Source organism: Papio anubis, chromosome 1 (assembly GCF_008728515.1).
Source record: "Papio anubis isolate 15944 chromosome 1, Panubis1.0, whole genome shotgun sequence".
NCBI lineage: Eukaryota > Metazoa > Chordata > Mammalia > Primates > Cercopithecidae > Papio > Papio anubis.
Window position 1 is genome coordinate 106,596,124 of NC_044976.1, and position 20,828 is coordinate 106,616,951.

General features: G+C 40.5%; 1 protein-coding gene across 2 annotated transcripts in view; it reads right to left on the reverse strand.

Moving 5' to 3' along the window:
* Nucleotides 1-19,770, reverse strand: part of SLC25A24 (solute carrier family 25 member 24) — a 56,034-nt gene extending 36,264 nt beyond the window's left edge. The window contains exons 1-3 of one of the 2 annotated variants that reach the window (XM_003892296.5): nucleotides 18,254-19,770; nucleotides 3,920-4,046; nucleotides 39-126 (exon numbers count right to left, since the gene is read on the reverse strand). In XM_003892296.5, coding sequence (XP_003892345.1) covers nucleotides 39-126; nucleotides 3,920-4,046; nucleotides 18,254-18,436 — 398 coding nt within the window. In that variant the 5' untranslated portion in view covers nucleotides 18,437-19,770. Of the gene's footprint in view, nucleotides 1-38; nucleotides 127-3,919; nucleotides 4,047-10,731; nucleotides 11,425-18,253 lie in introns of those variants that run through there. The other variant, XM_003892297.5, reaches the window with a different exon arrangement.
* Between the last annotated feature and the right edge of the window lie 1,058 nt (nucleotides 19,771-20,828).

Consider the following 20,828-nt stretch of genomic DNA (forward strand, 5'->3'; position numbering starts at 1 on the left):
AAGTGAAAGTCAATTGTTGACCAACATGAAGAGCTTACCTTTGAAGAATCAACTCTGCTTGTTGTTCAGAAATAGTCAGACCCAGTGTCTGGAGAGACTGGACAATTTCTGAAGCCTCAATTTTTCCTTTAAAAAAATAAAAAGGGCAAAAATAAAACTCGGAACTGACAAGAGCCACAGAAATCATGAATTTCAAATCTCTCATTTAAGAGAAAGCTTTAAACTGATTAAGGCAAAATTATGCATGTAGGTGAGTTATAGATTTGCTTAAATGCCTATCCCAACATCAATACTAAAAATGTAACAAATACATTAAACAAATAAACACACATTTTTTAAAAATTCAGTAATTATAACAGCCTTATAGATAAATAATATTCCTCCAAAGAGACCAACTTCTCAAGTGGCCTTACCAAGTAATGTAATTAAGAAGTAGCAGAACTAAGATCCAAATCAAGATATTCTAACTCTAAGACAAATTCAATTAAAGTAGGATCTAGTCATTTAAAAAGTATCTATTTCTACATTTTTAATAAATTACTAGACATTTACTATGCAAAACATCATATATGGCTGAGTTAAAGAGAAGTAGTAAATGAGGAAATAGAGCTAAAGCACAGACTATTCTTTTAAAAATCTGGCAGTAAAAGGCCAGGCATGGTGGCCCACACCTGTAATCCCAGCACTTTGGGAGGCTGAGGTGGGTGGATCACCTAAGGTCAGCAGTTTGAGACTAGTGTGGCCAACATGGTGAAACCCCATCTCTACTAAAAATACAAAAATTAGCCAGGCATGGTGGCAGGCACCTATAATCCCACCTACTAGGGAGGCTAAGAGAGGAAAATTGCTTGAAGCCGGGAGGCAGAGCTTGCAGTGAGCTGAGATTGCGCCATTGCACTCCAGCCTTGGTGAGAAAGTGAGACTCCGTCTCAAAAATAAATAAATAAAAATAAAAATCTGGCAGTAAAAATAAGGGGAACAAGGAAAAAAGAACAATAATAGACAGAAAATTTTTAATACTAGGGAAATTAGAGCATGTTTGTAGACAGAAGGAGAACAATCAGAAGACAGGAAGAGAATATAGAAAATAAAATAGAAGCAATAAATGTAAGCAGTGCTATATTTCCTTCCAGCAATTCACAGGCTCATGAGAATCCTAAGACTACTGTACATGAAAAAGAATGAAACAAAACAAAGAGAGGGTCTGGTGCTGAAGCAGCATAAGCAGCTGACTTCTCCAGAAAAAGAGGAAGACAAAAATTACTGTTAGTGGTGAAAGGATAGACTTTCTTGGAGAAAGGACCCTGGAGAGATGACAGGATTGTGAGAGAATCCTCCTGGGGAGAGGGAAGGAGCAGCATGAGAATCTGGACCATGTAAGGACAGTGAGAGGCAGCATCTGTTAGCAAAGAAATTATGCAAATACCCTTCTGAATATTCTCCTTTAGAACTGCACTCTTAAAGAGATATGCTCAATTCTCATTATTCACAGTAATCATGTTCCATAAAGTTCTATATTCATTGCAAACACTGAATTAGCAAATACTGAACCATTGTTCCTACAGGAAAAACAGGGTTAGGTTCCTGTGAGCCTCTGATCACAACACTTTCATAACTGATTAATACATAACCTTGTTTTATGTCTGTTTCTCTTTGAAGGCACCTCATTTAATGTGTGTTGTTGATTCACTAACATTGAATTTGGGGCAAAGCTTATCTAATGCATATATTTTCTCCATAAGGCATGCCATGGCTTTCTTGCATTTAGGAACACTAGATAGCATTTCAGCACTACATTTGGTGAACATTTTAAAAAGGAAATTACCAATAAAAATACGAAAATGCAAAAACTGGCACAAAATAGACTTTGAAAGGGATACTTGCTAATTAGTAGTATGAGAGCTGAAACAAGAAGGCAGAGTGTTGTCTTGTTCTACTAGCTAGGAATGTACATGCTAAGCAACTCAAGTTTTTCACTGCTCTGTGCGTGTCCAGGAATGCCTGGGAAAGTACTGTGAGTATATATTTTGGGGTTACTTTTGGGATAAATTTTATTGAGTAGGCAAATTCACAAATACAGAATCCCCAAATAATGAGGATCAACTGTATATGTTTTGTATTAAAGAAGTCTGAAAAATAAAAATATGAACCTATAATGCCACAATGTTTTAAAATATACAAACATGGTAAATTATGGAAACATTGTGTGGATTTCCTACAAATATACCATCAAAATTTCATCTTTATTTCCTCTAGTTCATTCAGAATTTTATAAAATGAACAATTGATATGTATACAACTTATGTACTGGGATGACTGACCTCTGATTATCTGGCAATTGATCTTAAGGTAGCTCCATCTCTCAGCTACTGCCTGCCATAACAGCACACAGACAATCTGACCCGCAAGACAATCCGAACTGCAGATGGTCCATGTTGGAATGAAAGTTTGCAGAGAAGAAAGAAAGCTGAATTTTGCTAGAAGACTGGACTAAGACTAGACTTGGTGGCATATATTGTAAGGCTGATGGGCAACAAATGTTTCAACAGCACTACTTCCAACCCAAACTCAGCTCTTCCTGGCTGAGAGTCACAGATGTGAATAATCTTCAAAACCATTTAAAGACTTCAGTTTGTTTGTTTGAAGGAACTTGCTTTGAATTAAACTTTAATATTCAGTGTAAATCAGGGATGGCAAACTATAACCCTCAAGCCAAATAAGGTGTATTAACTATCTTTGGAAATAAAGTTTTATTGGAAATCAGCCATCCCCATTCATTTACATATTGTCCATGGCTGCTTTTTAGGTACAACAGCAGAGATAAGTAGCTACAACTGAGACCACATGACCCACAAAGCTAAAATATTTATTATCTGGACTTCTGGACAAAAAAGTTTGCTTATCTCAGACATGAACCACATCTCCTGTCAATGTATTTGTTTAACTTGTTTCTTTAATAACAAGTCTGTAAATGAAATGACTCTGACTATTCACAAGTAGGGAGGGGTCTGGTACTGCATTACAATTTTTATAAATTCTCTCTTCCTGTTAAAGGTTGCCTCTGGTGATGAGGGCTTCAAGACTCTATTTCTAATTAGAATTAGATAAGGTCTTCAGAGTAGGGTCCCCATGATGGGACTAGTGGCTTTATAAGAGGAAGAGAGATCTGAGGTAGCGCATTTGCTCTGTGATGCCTGCTAGCATGTTATGACACAGTAAGAGGCCCTCACCAGATTCAGCTCTTCAACTTTGAACTTCCCAGCCTCCAGAACTATCAGAAATAAATTTCATTTCTTCATAAATTACCCAGTCTATGGTATTCTGTTATAGCAACAGAAAACAGATTAAGAGAAACTCCAACCTATTAATCAAAATAGAGAAGTCATACTCTTAACTAGAAGGTACATACTTAAATGTTTATATGCTACTTTCCCCTAATTTCCAGGATCAGAGTATCTTCTCTAAATTAATTCTTCCAAAAATACTAACAAATGCAAGATAATCTGAAAGTTTTTTAAATTTTAGACTACACAATTGTCATTCTTGTATACAAATAAAAACAAATCTCACTTACCCAGAGGACAAGAAAATACAATTATTATTTTTAACCTACAGGTTTAAGTCAAATCAGCATAATGTTCCATAGTTAATATTTACAACAGGCCCTGCCCACAGTTTATAATTCAGCAATGTAATTCATTACATTTGAAAGTAATGAAAAAGAAAAGCTATCTATAAGTTTTCTTCACTAAATAATATAAACTCTACATAAAAATCATATTACTAAGAAAAATAAGTATTAACACAAATAATAATTATCATCTAAAACCACAGAGATTAAATAAGCAAGCTTTTAGATTCTTGGAAGCACGAGAAATGCTTCTTCATAGCTGGTGATAAATATAAAAGAAAGACACACCATCATTATTTTTGTCTAAACTCTTAAATGCCAACTTCATTTTCTTCTCATGGTCTTTAAGGTACTTCATAAATTCTTCAAAATCCAGCTTCCCATCTTTGTTGACATCTCCAGTAGTAAAAATTTTCTATAAAAAGAACAAAAAACATTAGAAAGAAGTTGTTGCCAATATGGGCTGATGCACTAAATTATTTCTACACATATTTCAAGCAGATTGGCTGTTTTCCTAAAAGACTATAGTACCTATTTTTGGCCAGATGTATCATCATTCATTATGGCAAAGATCTATAATAAAAGTAGTTGTACTGCTGCAAAAAGATTCTGGGTTTTGTGTTAAATTTTCAATCAGAAAAATGATGCACTGATTTTTATAAAACATGACATTTTTAAAGCTAATATAACCACACCCTAAATTTCTTGACATGTACTTTATAAACCCCAAGATAGAAGACAAACACTTGACCTACCACAGGATTTAAAATATTGCAGCACTTTGGGAGGCTGATGGGGGAGGATCACTTGAGGTCAGGATTCAAGACCAGACTGGACAACATAGTGAGACCTCATCTCCATAAAAAATTTTTAAAATTAGCCAGATGTGTTGGCACATGCCTATAAATACTAGCTACATGGAGGCTGAGATAGGAGGATCACTTGAGCCCAGGAATTTGAGGTTACAATGAGCTATACTGCACCACTGCATTCTAACCTGGCGACAGAGAAAGACCCTGTCTCTAAAAAAGAAAGAAAGAAGAAAGCCTAAAATGGTGTTTTTCCCTTTGATTTCAAAAATTAAATAATCTTTTACTAAGGATGATCCATATAAAAAGCTGTCATAGCAAACTGTAAGCCCTCTCCTACCACCACCCAAAATATAACCTATCTACCTATTATGACACTCACAATCACCCACTCAAAGATCACAAATTCTACTGTTCTGATGGTCATACTCTTCCAGGTAAATAATGCCAAGTTAGGCCGGGCTCGGTGGCCGACGCCTGTAATCCCAGCACTTTGGGAGGCTGAGGCGGGCGGATCACCTGAGGTCGGGAGTTCAGGACCAGCCTGACCAACATGGAGAACCCCCCATCTCTACTAAAATACAAAATTAGCTGGGCGTGGTGGTGCATACCTGTAATCCCAGCTACTTGGGAGGCTGAGGCAGAAGAATCGCTTGAACCTGGGAGGTGGAGGTTGCAGTGAGCCGAGATCACACCATTACACTCCAGCCTGGGCAACAAGAGTGAAACTCCATCTCAAATAAATAAATAAATAAATAAAAATAATGCCACATTGTGACTGGATAGTTTAATGGTCATGGTCAGATCTCCAACCTCCAGACTTAGAGAGACAGATCTGAAACTTGTGAGCTGCAACTAAAGCTACACTTAGAGAAAGATTTCTGGTTTAAAATCTTTAGTAATTAATCTTTCATAATTAGAAAAGAAGAAAGACTGGAAATCAGTGACCAATCACTGAGGCTTATCTCAATCTCAGGAAATTATTTAAAAATGAAGCAAAAAAGAAGTTGAAGGAAATAAGGAGCAAAACGTAATGAGAAAGAAAACACGTCATTGGGAAGATTAACAAAGCCAAAAGACAGTTCTTTGAAAAGACTCTTAAAATTGATAAACTCCTAAAACTGGCCAATAACTAATGTCAGAAAGTAAAGATGGAAACTACTAGACACTATAGACATTAGTGGCCACTATAGACAAAACTGGCCAATAACTAATGTCAGAAAGTAAAGATGGAAACTACTAGACACTATAGACATTAATGATATTATGAACAGCTTTATATAAAAAATGTGAACGTGAGATAACAAACACCTATAAAAACTTATTAAAAACTGACAGAAGACAGCAGAAATTCTGTGTAGCCCTATACTCAGATTTTAAAGAAATGTAAAGTGTAATTTGTAAACATTCCCATGAAGAAAAATCGAGGCCCACATGGTTTTAACAATAATGTCTACCAAACTTTAAGGAAAAAAAAAAACACCAATTTTCCAGAGAATTGAAAGGGTGGGAACATTTGCCAACCCATTTTATGAGGTGGGTATACACTTGATTCTAAAACCTAACAGGGACATCACAAAAAAAAAGGAAAATTACAAGCAATGTCAACTAGTGAAAAAGATGCAAAACTCCTACAGAAAATATTAGCAAATCAAATCTAATAATACACAAAATGGATGACATTATATATATATATGTACATATATATTCATGCACTGTATACATTTCAGTCAATGACAGACCTCATATATTACAGTGGTTTAGTAAGATTATAGTACCATATTTTCACCATGGAATACTACACAGCCATAAAAAATAATAAAACCATGTCCTCTACAGCAACATGGCTGCAGCTGATGGCCATTATCCTAAGCGAATTAACGCAGAAATAGAAAACCAAAAACCACATGTTCTTACATATACATGTGAGCAAAACATGGGGTGCACAGGGATATAAAGATGGAAACAGCAGAAACTGGGGACTACAAGAATGGGGAGGGAATGGGAAAGGGTTGAAAAATTATCGATTGGATACTATGCTCACTACTTGAGTGACAGGGTTCAATTGTACCCCAAACCTCAGTATCACGCAATATACCCTTGTAACAAATGTACACATACCCCCTGAATCTCAACTAAAAGTTGAACAAATTACCATATTTTTACTGTATCTTTTCTATGTTTGGATACACAAATACTAGTGTGTTATAACTGCCTACAGTATTCAGTACAGTAACCTGCTACAATCCAAGAGAAAATGTCACAGCATTCTGTGGCGCCATTTATGTACTGAAGTTTCCTGTAAGAGGTTTATATTTTGGCCAATGGAAACATCAGTGAACAAGAATAGTCACTGACCAAAAGGGGCTTGCTGCCCAATGAACTAGAAGTCAATACTATAACACCAGGTTTTGAGAAAAGAAAAGCTTCTTATTGCAAGATGACCCACAAGAAGACAGGAGTCCAGCTCAAATCTGTCTCCCTGTGCTGGCTTTAAGGTAGTCATTTTATTAGAAAAGGTTTGGGGGCAGATTCTGGATTAGTGGGTGATTGGTGGAAGGAAAGGGGGAGGTCTCCCAAGACCTTAGGCATGCATAGTTATCTCTTCATGCTACCTCACGGATTGTGTGTGAAAATCTGGGGGGAGTTAGTATAAAATACGTGGTGGAAATTTGGGCTGTAACATCAGCAAGTTCGTTCTGTGCAGACTTGAGTTGACCATATTCATTCCAACCAGTTTTAACTAGTTTTGTGTTATAAATGGAGAGATTTACACTGTTTCAGCAAGTTGCTTATTTTTTAATCTGTCATCCTGAAAACAAGATTTTCTCTTAGTCATTGGTTCCTTTCACTCTTTGGGACCGCAGTTTTCACTACCATTTTGGAAGTAACAAGCTAAAGGTCAGTTTTGTTTTTGTTTTTTTTTTTTCAAAAAAACTTCGAACAGTTTTTTTTTTTTTTTTAACCCATATTTCTGCAGCATTTCTTGTGGTAAATCAAGAGTTATGATTGCCTAATGAGTCTGACTTATCAATACAATAGTCCTCCCTTATCCACAGTTTCACTTTCTACAGTTTCAGTTACCTGCGGTCAATCATGGTCTGAACTATTAAAAGGAAAACTCCAGAAACAAACAACTCATAAGTTTTAAATTGCACACCATTCTGAGTAGCATGATGAAATCTCTCAACATTCTGTGCCATCCAGCCCAGAAGGTGAATGTCCTTTCATCCAGCATATCCACACTATAGATGCTACTTGCCTGTTAGTCACTTAGTAGCCATACCAGTTATCAGATCAAAAATATATAGTCTATGGCCAGGCGTGGTGGCCCACCAGCACTTTCGGAGGCCAAGGTGGGCGGATCACTTGAGGTCAGAAGTTCGAGACTAGTCTGCCCAACTTGGTGAAATCCCATTTCTACTAAAATTTAAAAAAATTAGCCAGGCATGGTGGCATATGCCTGCAGTCCCAGATACTCTGGAGGTTGAGGCACAAGAACTGCTTGAACCCAGTAGACAGAGGTTGCAGTGAGCCGAGATTGCACCCCTGCACTCCAGCCTGGGCAACAGAGTGAGACTCCATCTCAAAAAAAAAAAAAAAGAGCTAAAGCTAATTAAAGATAAAGTAAAAAAAAAAATACTAAAATATACATATGTGTGTGCGTGTATATATATATATATGGTATATATAGGATTCAATATTACCCCCCAGTTTCAGGTATTCAGTGGGGATCTTGGAAAATATGCTCCCCTGCAGATAAAAGGGGACTACTATAACATGAAAGACTAGGAATTGATTCCCCTTTAAATTTTCCTGTATGTTCCTTGTAGAAATAAAAGACCAATCAAATGAGAAAAGCAAAATCTACCTGGCCCAAGCTTGCTATAGCAAGGCAGTCACGCACTCTCACTTGCGTATTGAGAGAGACTCAAAGGCAGGAAGAGGAGTGGGAAAACTTTACAGTGGGAAAAAGGGAAGGCTTCGGGCATTTCCTGACTGGGGGCTGCTGGCCCAGGGAAGCTGTAAGTGGGCTCAGCAGAAACAGGGCATCCTATTTGATTAGTAGGTGGTGCATATTTAACTTTCTCTGGTTTGTCCTAAGTTGGAAGTGAAGAAAAAAATTAGAGGGGCTGTCAGTTATTAATCAAATTCTGACCATTTGGGGCTGTTACAGCAGTTATTGCATAGCTTTGTGTATTGTCTCTAGAGATAGTAACCTGACTTCCTATAAGTCTGACATAATAGGCTGGTTTCCTGGTCTGTTTATTTTAGATAAAGGGCTGGTTTTCTGGGCAGACTGCTGTAAATTTTGAGTCAAAGTTCTATTTTTATTTATGGTCTGACCATTATCTCTTCATATACTTAGTTTCTCAACTTTCACAGGAAAAAAACAAAACAATCTATTGTTCAAAAAACAGACCATTTTCACAACAAAAAGTTATTGCTTTTGTATCTTAATACGACAATGTAAGTACCATTTCTTTCTTTTTTTTTTTTTTATCAGTTGAGTTTTGTCTATATAAACAAATTTTCCTACTAGGGGAGGTAGAGACGTGTGGGAAGAGACCTCATATCAAAACTTCCAAGTGATGTGACTGTCACCTGAGGAGAAGTCACAACGGTGCTCTTCTGAAACAGAATGTTCTGTGTGGTTGGTGCAGAATTCTCTGGGGATACCCCTCCCTTGGGTTTTGACATGTGAACCCTCGTCAGTCACCACTAGGTACACAAAGCCTCCTTGCCAAAAATGCAAGACAGATCTGCAAACCTTTTGTTTCAATAAGGAAGAAATGTGTTTCAAAAGATTTGACTTGATGGCCTAACTCATAATTTCTTATGAAAGGCTAGTTTGTATCAAATAAACGAACACAAGTCACACTTGCAAATCTAAATATGAGTGTCTTTAAACAAATATGAAGAACACTTAACTTTTTTCTTTTCTTTTTTTTTTTTTTTTTTTGGGATGGAGTCACTCTGTCGCCCAGGCTGGAATGCAGTGACGCAATCTCAGCTTGCTGCAACCTCTGCCTCCCAGGTTCAAGTGATTCTCCTGCCTCAGCCTCCTGGGACTACACACACCCACCACCACACCTGGCTAATTTTTATATTTTTAGTAGAGATCGGGTTTTACCATATTGGCCAACCAGGTCTTGAACTCCTGGCCCCAAGTGATCCACCTGCCTTGGCCTCCCAAAGTGCTGGGATTACAGGCATGAGCCACTGCACCCGAACAAGAACACTTAACTTTAAAAGGAGAAACGCTTTTTTTTCTAGAAATTAAAAATCCAGATAAGCTTTGCAGAAATAACATTTTGGACTGAATTGGTCCACAGAAAGTACACAGTCCAGGCCTCTGATATAACAGATGAGGACACCAGGGTACAGGGCTTGGAATATAGAATGTGCTCAAACTAGAACTGACCCATGACTGAATGGAGCTTCAATATTCCCAAAGTTCATGTGGCTAATAGAAAGAGTTTTACTAAATTTTAACATGTCAACTGACAGCTTTTTGGGCACAAAGTACCAATTATCCAAAATAAATTCAATAGGCCGCCTGCCCATGGATCTCCCAGTCTACTGGGTCAAACATCCAAAGAGCAAATATACTTATAAAGTAATTATTATATACAACAAATGAATTCCAAATGGAAAATGACTTGGAAATACTGCAATAGGAGTATCTACGAGGCATTGCTGAGAAGGAGCCTGTAGGTTAGCCTGCTGGGAAAGAGAAGGGTTAGCCTAAGCTCAGTACTGATAACTAGGGTCCATTATTAAGACATATTATGAAGAAACCTCAGCACTAGTGAAACCCAAGAGTACAAGCCACTTATACTGCCGCCCTTCCAGGAACAGAAATCAAAACATAACATCAGAAAATTTCCAATCACCACCCCACTCCCAAATACATGTAGAGTGATTATCTCAGTTCTCTGAACTGGGGAGGGCGCATCTTTGGCCCAGACGCCCCTCTGGGTGACTGACAGGTGAGCACATTGAACAAGGTGACTCTTAAGACAAGGCTGTATGTAGCCAACATCTTGACAGCAATCTGAAGTTGGAGATTTTACTACAGCCAGGGAGAAAACGGAGAAAAATACTTGAGAAATGTGTTAGCTGTGTTGTGTTATTCTTAGTAAACAGTTAATGTTGGTCAACCACCTGAACACTGCAGTGGGCCCAGGTCAAGCATGAGAACATGTAAATTTTGCTCTCTCTGCCCAGTGCCTCTCCAGGGCTCCCAGCCCCAACGTCTCTCTGATTAACAGCGCCAGTGAGACCCACCTTCGCTTCCTCTAGAGACTGAATGACCCCTATATCCTCCAGGCCTTCCTGAAGCTCAGAAATGTCCAAGGCCCCATCCTCATTATAGTCCAGGTACCAAAAGAGATCTCCGTAGAGGGAGTCCATCGAGGATGTCTCCCTCGTAGCTCCGAGGCCGGAGTGAGCCCCAGCGGGGTGGAAGTGCGACGGACCAAGGGGGATCTCTGCCCACCACACGGCCAGTGGGAAGAGGCCTAAGACAGCATCCTCCTCAGGGGCGCCAAACACAAAGCACCTTCATCAGTTAAAGCGCTGGAAGGAGAGGGCTCATCCTAACGGCTCCAGCGCAAAGGCGCGAGCGCGCAGGGCCCGGGACCGGGACCTCGGTGGGACCGCACTTGGGGCTTCGCTGAGAGACCGCGGAGTTCCTGCCGCACTCACGTCTGATCAGAAGCGCGGGCTCCCACTCCAGGAAAAGTCCAGTTAGGGCAACTCACACCCCTTTCCCCAGAACCTTCCAGGGAGAACCCAGCACAGGGCCATCTAAAACTAGATCTAAAAACTTTAGGGCCATCTAAAAACTTCTTTTTGGAGAGTAGGTCGGGAATGTTGGGACATGGGCTATTGTAGCATAAGTGATTGGCGGTGGGGGCCTGCCAACATTTAAAAAAGATTGTTTTGCTGCACCTGTCTAGGAATCCTTCTTTTTAAAAATCTTTATAATGATTTTTAAAAATAAAATAATTTTATTGTAGATTCAGGGGTCACACCATCAGCTTGCTACAAGGGTATACTGTGTGATACTGGGGTTTGAGGTCCTAATGGTTCCATCACCCAGATTGTGAACAAAGTACGCAGTAGGAAGTTTTTCCAGCCCTTGCCCTCCTCCCTCCCTCCCTCCTTCCTTTTGGAGTCCCTGGTGTCTATTATTCCCATGTTTATGCCCCATTTACCCAAGGTTTAGCTCCCCTCCTATAAGTGAGAACACAGTATTTGTTTTTCTGTTATTACATTAATTCATTTAAGTTATTGGCTTCCAGCTGCATTCATGTTGCTGTAAAGGACATGATTTTGTTCTTTCTTATGGTTGCATAGTATTCCATGGTGTGTATGTACCACATTTTCTTTATCCAATCTGCTGCTGATGGGTACCTACACTGTGTTGTAGGAATCGTTTTCTAAGGTTGCAGCACTGGAGAATTGCTGTAATAAAGACTAGGAATTGAATGAAAATCTGCCCACATGGGCTGTTTCTTCTGTGACACCTCCCCTCACAGTTTTTTATTTTTTATCTTCATCTAACCACTACAATGGCTCCAGGGCAAGCCTATCCTTCAGCTGTTAGTGGCTGGATTGTAAAGATGATCTCAAAATAGGCAAAAGTTCAGTGATCTTGAGTCCCAGAGAGAAGTTAGGAGATACTCATAAACACTATCCAGGGCTTCCTCTTAATCCTCACCCTCTGGAACCACAGAGGGCCCTGGTTTCCCCAGACAAACACCTGTGGTCCCTCATCCTGCACCACAGGGAATGTGGAGGTACAGTTTCACAATAAAAACTCTCTACTTTTTATGTAATTTATTTTCCTAAATATGGAGATTGGGTACCCTAAAAAGTTGAATATTAAAATTCAAAAAGAAAATTAATTTAGCCATTATCTGTTAGCTCTTGCTCTACACCACCCATCATGTCAGATACTGGGGACATAAATGGACCACCACATGTCCCTGAAATACTCGTAAGTTTCCCCTGGGAGGAGGTTGCACCATGGTTAGTCAAAAAAACCACTGTATGCTTCTCAATCAACATTTTCCCCCAGAGCTGTTGAGCAGTGGCAAATGTCTAATGCTGTTTCACAAGATGTGCTGTGGCCCAATCAAGAATGAATTCTTTCAAAAAGAGAATTTTATGGTCCACAGGGAATAGTCCTTCCCTGTGCATCACAGAGAATGTAGGTAGTGGCAAAGAGCCACAGAAGGCAGATAGCCAGGCAGAGAATGAGCCTTGGGTTAGAGTTTACAAGACCAAGCAGAAAAGACAGAAATCATGGCCAGGGTGATAAGGAACACAGACTGACGGCATTTAACAGAACTGACAGGAGAGAGCAAACCATAGAGTTGAGAGTTTCATCTAATAAAAGGCAAGTATTTTTGTTGAATAGCTCTTTCCACTTTTTGAAATTACTCTGTTCATTATTTGCTTATTATTTTTTATTCCCCAAGTACCTATGCAACATACGCAGACCTATTTACTATAGGGAGGGTGTTGAGAATACAATGAAGAAGGCTGTTGGTATTTACCATAGGGAGGGTGTCGGGAATACAATGAAGAACACCGTAGGTCTTGTTTACCACTATATCACCAGTTCATTAAACATGTCTGGCACTGTTCGAAAATATTAAATGAATGAATTTACTATTTATGCTAAGTTACTGGGTAGTTCTTACCATTTGTAGTTAACATTTGAGGCCTCCAGGCATTAAATAACATGCCCAAGGCCACAGTCTAGCAAGTGGTGAAAACATTTGAACCCTGTTGTTTCCACAGCCTGTAATAATAACCATTATATCCACTAAACCAGTTCATGTGTAGTAAACACTACGATCCACATTTCAGGGTTAGGCTTCAAACTTTCTCAACAAATCCTTTTGTTTTCATAAATCCTGTCAAATATAGATAACTTGGTGGGCTCCATTTGATCCTTAAAAAGATTTTTGAACTCGGCATGGTCAAAATAAGCAGTGTATTACAGAATGTTGTCTTGTGGAAGCTTCTTTCTAAATGTTTTTTCCAGAATACCGATAAAGAAAGTGGGCTAGGAAAATTATAAAGTTTAGCTGCGCCCTTAAACAATGGGAATCATATACCAGGCAGAGAAGGGGGAATGAAAGAAATCTCAGGCAGAGAGAAGAAAATAAAGGGATCAATGTACATAGTTGTGGTCTAGTCAGGGAATATGGCATGTTGAGAGTTTGGAAAGGTGACTGAAAAGGCTTAGAATGCTACAAAGATTGAAAGGGTATTTTATGCCTTACTAAAGAATTCTTCCAGTTTTTTCATTCTTTCAGACACTTTATTTCTGCAGAGAAGGGTAACATCAAATTTGGAATATAAATCAGGAGAAAACACAAAAGATACAGATTTTATATATTTTAGAACATTTGATAGAAATGTAGTTGGAATTTCATTGTTTTTCTTATACCATAATCTTTCTGTTGTGATGCCCTAAAATTCACCCTATCATTTCTGTATCATGTCTCCTTAATATTGTGCCAGAAACCATAAAGTGTCTGACAATTAAAATATTAAGTAAATGGGCCAGCCATGGTGGCTCATGCCTGTTATCTCAGCACTTTCAGAGGCAGAGGCAGGCAGATCACTAGAGGCCATGAATTCAAGACTAGCCTGGCCAATATGGCAAAACCCCATCTCTACTAGAAAACACAAAAATTAACCAGGTGTGGTGGCATGTGCCTGTAATCTCAGCTGCTTGGGAGGCTGAGGCACAAGAATCGCTTGAATCCAGGAAGCAGAGGCTGCAGTGAGCCGAGATCGCACCACTGTACCCCAGCCTGGCTGATAGAGTGAGATTCTGTCTCCAGAGAAAAAAAAAAAAAAAGCAATATTAATGAAATAAAAATCGAATGAACTCTCCTTATTAACAGAGGAATTACTTAATGGAGTGAATCCTGATTCCATTCAATGCAATAAACATTTGCTAAGCTACTATTCTTCTATGTGACTATTTTTTCTGTGATTGTAAATGTAAAAATTTAAAGACAGAATAAAAAAAAATCATAGAATGTAAGAGTTAGAAGGGCCCTTAAATCAGGTTACCAGTCCACCCACTCCTCTAACACTGGGTGATCATTCGGCATACACTTCATACCCATGGGCACAGAGGGTCCTCAAGAAGTTTACCAGCTAGTAAATGGGACGCCACATTTTAAAGGGTTTTTTAACATGAAATTTCATATTCAGCCACATATGACCTTGTTAAAAGCTCTGTTCAGGACGCAGGCAAGATATCTGCATTTTAAGAATAAGAAAGTAAAGCTCCAGTAAGGCTCAAACTTGCCAAGGGTTTACACAGTCAATTCATACCAAGGATGGAACCTTTTGTAGCTTGCTGCTTCCCTTCTTGTTCTTGGCAATTGTCCTAGTCCATCTGGGGTGCTATGACAAAAATACTATTGGCTTACTTAAACAATAAGCATTGATTTCTTGCAGTTCCAGACACTGGAAGTCCTCAATCAAGGTGCTAGGAGATTTAGTGTCTAGTGAGGACCCACTTTCTGGTTCCATGGACCACTGTTTTCTCAGTGTCCTCACACGGTAGAAGGGGCAAGGAAGCTCTTCTGGGTCACTTTTATACAGGCACTAATCCCATTCTTGAGGGCTCCACAAAAAGAAAGAAGATGGGGGTAGAAGGAGGAAGAGGAGAGGGAGAAGGAGGTGCATAAAGAGAAGAAAATAACTGAAGATTTTTAAAAGGAAATAGGATTACTAGACAAGTATGAGAAAATTAGTAATGTTAAATACTGTATCTTCTTGTTCTCATACTACATTCTACTCTCAGTCTATACCCTTATACTACTGAGTCGTAGGAGAACGTAATGTGAATTTTCTCTAATTTTTAACTTTAATTTTTTACTAATTTCATAATGAGGAGATTTGGAACATATAGAAAAGAAAGGTCGTATCAGAAAAAAAAAAGTACGCTTTCACTTCTAATTGGTTCTTAATTTTGTCTCAGGACTTGCCTTGAATTCTTTTCTTTTCCCTGGATAATTCTGGAACATTTAGTAATGGTTAGCTATTATAGTCCTTATGCCTATTTCTACATTCTACTCTTATTTCTACATTCTTTCCATCTAAAATCTAAAGAAACTTAAACAGAAATTTGTTCTCTTCTAAATGCTCAATTCATTACAAATGCTTGGAAACACGGAGATGAGATCAAATCAGATGAAAGTTTATAGAGATTTCGCTTCAAGCTGAGTTTTGGTTTCAATACAAACTACTATCTTGAAACTTTCCACTGAAGAGACATCCCACAGTTCTCATTTCTATGCCCAAGTGGCCAATCTCCTCACTCCTTGACATTACACAAACCCCTGACACACCTCTGAAATTTCCCCCCATAAATGTAATCCTAATTCTATCCCACGTGTGATGGTTAATTTTATGTATCAACTTGTCTGGACTAAGGGATGCCCAGATAGCTGGTAAAACATGATTTCTGAGTGTGTCTGTGAGGATGTCTCTGGAGGAGGGTAGCATTTGAATCAGTAAACCAATTAAAGAAGACTGCCCTCACCAAATGGGTAGGCATAATGCAATCCTGTGGAGGGTGTGAATAGAACAAAAAGCCAAAGCAAGTACTATGTTTTGCCTGTCCCCACAAAAACTCACGTTGAAGTCTTATCCCTGATGTGGCCATGTTGGGAGGAGGGACCTAGCAGGAGGTGTCAGGGTCACGGAGGCAGATCCCTCATGAATGGCTTGGTGCCATTCTTGCAGTAGTGAGTGAGTTCTCTCTCTCATGAGACTGAATTAGTTCCCTCAGGAATGGATCAGTTCCCTCGAGGCTGGGTTGTTATAAAGCCAGAACAACCCTCAGATTTTGCTTCTTCACACATGTCCACTTCCAATTGACTTTCCACCATGTTGTGATACAGCAGAAAAGCCCAGCAGATGCCAGCACCACACTTCTTAAACTTCCCAGCCTGCAGAACTGTGAGCTAAATAAATGTCTTTTCTTTATAAATTACCCAGTCTCAGGTATTCCATTATAGCAACACTAAATGGACTAAGACAGGAAGTGAAAAGGAATTCCACTTGCAGAATAGGAGACTTTATAAAGACTGATACCCTGAATGAACGAGGATGTGGAGAAGCAAGCACTGTCAGTCAAAAAAGAGTGAAAATGGGTCCAAGGTTTCCGAAAGGCAATATGTATCCCAATTTAAAATGCGTGTTACCTTCAGACTCAGCAATGTCCCCTTCTCAAAATTTATCCTATGAAAGTAACTGGACCAGAATGAGAAAATGAATACAAAGGATATTCATTGCAATTTCACTTACATCGTTTTTAAACTATCAGTAAGCTAAATGGTGGTTTAAAAAGAATTGGTAACATATACTACGATACAAACATATAACAGAATATGATGCAGTTATATAAAAAAAGATGGTACAGCAGCGATTATCAAGCTTTTTGATCTCAGGATCCCTTTACAATCTTAAAAATCACTGAGGACTCCAAAGAGCTTTTGTATATTGTAGGGACTATGGAGTTGTACCACTGAGATCTCCCTTCAAAGGCGCCTACTGTAAGGAACACAGTCGACTTCCACCCTCTAGCCTCTAGCCCTGGCATCTGCTGATGCACTGCAGTAAGGCCGTCTCTTTCCTGGGCTGCTTCCAGCCAATGATTGGACATGGTGGGGAACTCCAACAGGGCCATTTCTGGGACAATCAGCAAAAAGTACCAAAAGTTGATTCTTTCAAAATATGAATAAAATACACAAAACTTTGGCAAGATTGAAGGGGAGAAAAGGATAGATATGAGGAATGAAATAGAGAACCCACCTACAGATATAGTCAGAAGTTTTATAAAATCATCAGCGAGTATTATGAACCTTGGATAGAATGGGCAGTTTCAAAAAAGAAAATTGTAACTTACTAAATCTGACTCTAGAAGAAACAGTAAACTGAAGAGGCCTGTAACTACCAAAGACATTAAAAGAGAAGTTAAATATAACAGTATAACAGTTGTAGGCCCTCACAGTAACCTAATCACTTTCCCTCTTTGGATAGAGAATGCCAGTGTCAGGGAACGCTTCAACAGAGTTGGAGAAGTTCCACATATCTCCACCCTACTAAAGGGGCAGAAGTTCAGGGGCACAGTTAAGATGACTCAGAGAAAACGAAATTGCTCAGCCGCAGGTTAACCCTTCAGATCAATTTCTGTACCTAGGGCACTAACCTAGAAATGTCTTAAACAATGGAATGTCGCCATTCCTTCTCAACAGGAAGTGGGGGAAACATGCGATTCTTTTTCAAACAGTTTTGAAACAGTAGACAACACATATAGCTGGTGTAACAAAGCAGCTTCGAAGAGATCGAATGTGTGCGCCTTTTTACAGAACTTGGGACACACTTAATTCTGACGGCTAAAAATGATTACATGTTTGCAAGGTATTAAAACAAAACAAAACAAAAAAACAGACAAAAAACCTGGGATGGATTCAGGACAAAAGGGTCTTAAAAATTTAACAGTGCCCGTGGGCCACAGTGTCCACAACACTCATTTTATCTGGACAAATACCAGTAGCCTTTTGTATTATGACCCACTTCTGTTACCGGGGTCGCCGGTCGCGGCCCCATGCCCGAGTTTCTGAAGCCACCGGAGCGCTGGGCGCCACAGTTCCTCCTTCCTCCTGGCAACGCCTCGGGCCGCCGCCCTCCTCGGTCCTCGCAGCGTCCCCAGCGCCCGCAGCCCTCCCTGCGCTCAGGCGGCGCCCCGACGGCGACCCACCTCCTCGGCGTCCTGGCCCAGGGGGATGCCCAGGTTCCTGAGACCCTCCTGCAGCTCGCCGATGTCCACCACTCCGTCCCCATTGCGGTCCAGCGCCTGGAAGAGAGTCTCGTAGCGCGTCGGTGGCTCCGCTTCCTGGCAGGCCGCGGTGGGCAGCACGAAGCCCCGCAGCCAGCGCAACATGGTCCCAGAGGCGCGGGCGGCCTGGCCGAGGAAGTCACGGGAGATCGAGGGCTGCGGGGCGCGACTGGGACCAGCGCGAGGCCAGGCTGGGCGGGACGTGCGGCTCAACAGTGTTTGGGGCGCCGTCCGCTGTGCGCCTGCAGCGCGCAGGGCGCAGGAGCGGAGACCTCACCCGAGCCCGCGCGACGCGCAGGGTGTGGCCGTCCCGCCGCTGCTGAGGAGGAGCTCGGCGCGCTGGCCTCCGCGGCACTGGCCGGGCCCGCCTCCGGAGGGCAGGAAGTGAGGGAGCTGCGAGGTGGATCTCGGGAGGGGCTGTGCGGGCCCGGGGTCGATCTCCGCCCAGTTGCCAGTCCCGCCGTCAGCAGTGCGGGTCCGAGGAGGAGGACCCCAGAAGGTCTAGGGCTGCAGCGTCAGCGCGTCAGTGGTTTGGGAGCCGGGTCTTGAAGACCGGTTACTCCACCTAAAGACCCCCTCGGGCCAGAGCCTAGGCGGTCCGCCCAGAGCCGCTTCTCTCTGCCTGGAAAGTGGGCCATGGAGGGCATTGTCTCTCATGGATGTCTAACTTTTTCGTGGTTGCGCACCTGGGATGGCGATTCTGCTTTAAAAAGCGGAGAGTTAAATCCGAAAGCTTCTATTGGAGCAATTATAAAAACAAAAAGGAGAAACTCCTGGATTTGTTGCAGAAAAGACCAACAGCCATCTACGTGGGCAATGAGAAAAAGAGGGACTAGTTTGGTAGACAGCTTAGCTAAGATTTGCCGTGATTAAACGTATAGAGTGCCAGCTGCGCTTATCAGAAAAAACAGCGCCCTCCTCCTTCTCAAGATGGGTGCGGTTCCGAGGTTTGGAGCTTGTTACTCAGGCAAGACAGAACTTGTTACTGCCTAGCATGGAATAACGGAAGGAACATTGGACTCAACAGAGAAAGTACCCAATCCTTCAGATGTGACATAGCCTCTCCAGGTAGTCTCTCATCAGTAAAATGAGAATGTAAATATCTGCCTTCACAACAAGGTTGTATATTATGTGTGAATGGTCTTAATTATCTAAGGCGCCCATCAAATGAGATCTGGTTAATTGTAATAATTCTGTTCATTCACAGTTGCTTAAGAGAAACTATTGTTGTACTGCTGTTTGCAGGAAAGAAGACACTTCTGTACTTGTAAATTAGGCTGTCTCACATCTTCTGAATCATTACACAGAAATCAGTTGTTCCAACAGCCAGGAACTCAGACCCTGAGCTTACCTCCCCTTATATCATTTTGTATGTTTAAGACATATGTGAATCTAGAATTTGTAAGTTAAGGGCTGCCTGCTTAGTAAAGTCATCTTGAAACTGATTTATCTTTTTATATCACTTCCAACTTCCAATCTTACTAAGAATCATCGCTTTCTTTTGGAACTGCCTTCGAACTTCAACAAATTTTCTATCTGTCCTTGAAAACCTCTTTTAATCCCTGCTGTGAATATTCTGTACATCAAGAGCGGTTGCTTGAATCAGTCATCTCACACTTACATGCTTTCATTTTACTTTTTTTTTTTTTTTTGAGACAGTCTCGCTCTGTCGCCCAGGCTGGAGTGCAGTGGTGCAATCTCGGCTCACTGCAACCTCCGCCTCCTGGGTTCAAGTGATTCTCCTGCCTCAGCCTCCTGAGTACCTGGGGCTACAGGCTATTTTACTTTTTTTAAAAAGTAATACTTAGAAACATTACCTGTCAACATATTTTCTGAGAAAATTATCTTCACACCGAAACTTTCCCTTGAGTGTTTATAGCAGTTCTATTCATAACTGTCAAGCTCAGCAACAAAATGTTCTTTAATGGGTGAACTGGTAAACAACCTGTGTTGCATTTATACAGTGAGATAGTAATTAGCAATAAAAAGGAATGAATTACTGATACCTGTCAACAATGACATTCTGGAAAAGGCAAAACTATAGGGACAAAAAGCAAATCAGTAGTTACCAGGGCCTGGGACTTGGGGGAGGGGAATTGATGACAAAAGAGCATCAGAAGGTTTATGGGGGTGATGGAACTATTTTACATCTTGCTTATTATGGTGGCAGTGGTTACACAACCGTATGTGTGTGCCAGCAGAGCTGCATACTAACATGGGTTAATTTATTCTGGGATATCTCAATAAATCTGACTTAAACATGAGTAAAATGGAACAAGAATTTTCAAAAGATCAGTGTGAAAATCAAAACGGTTTATGAATAGTTATGAAGTATGGGCCACATGCCAGCAGCATTGGTGTCACATCAGTGTTACTGTGAAAATCAAAGAGTTTATGAAGTGTGGGCCACAGATCGGCAGCATCAGTGTCACTTGGGAGCTTGTCAGAAATAATCTCAGGCCTGCCCAAGCCCACTAAATAAGAATTGCACTTATAC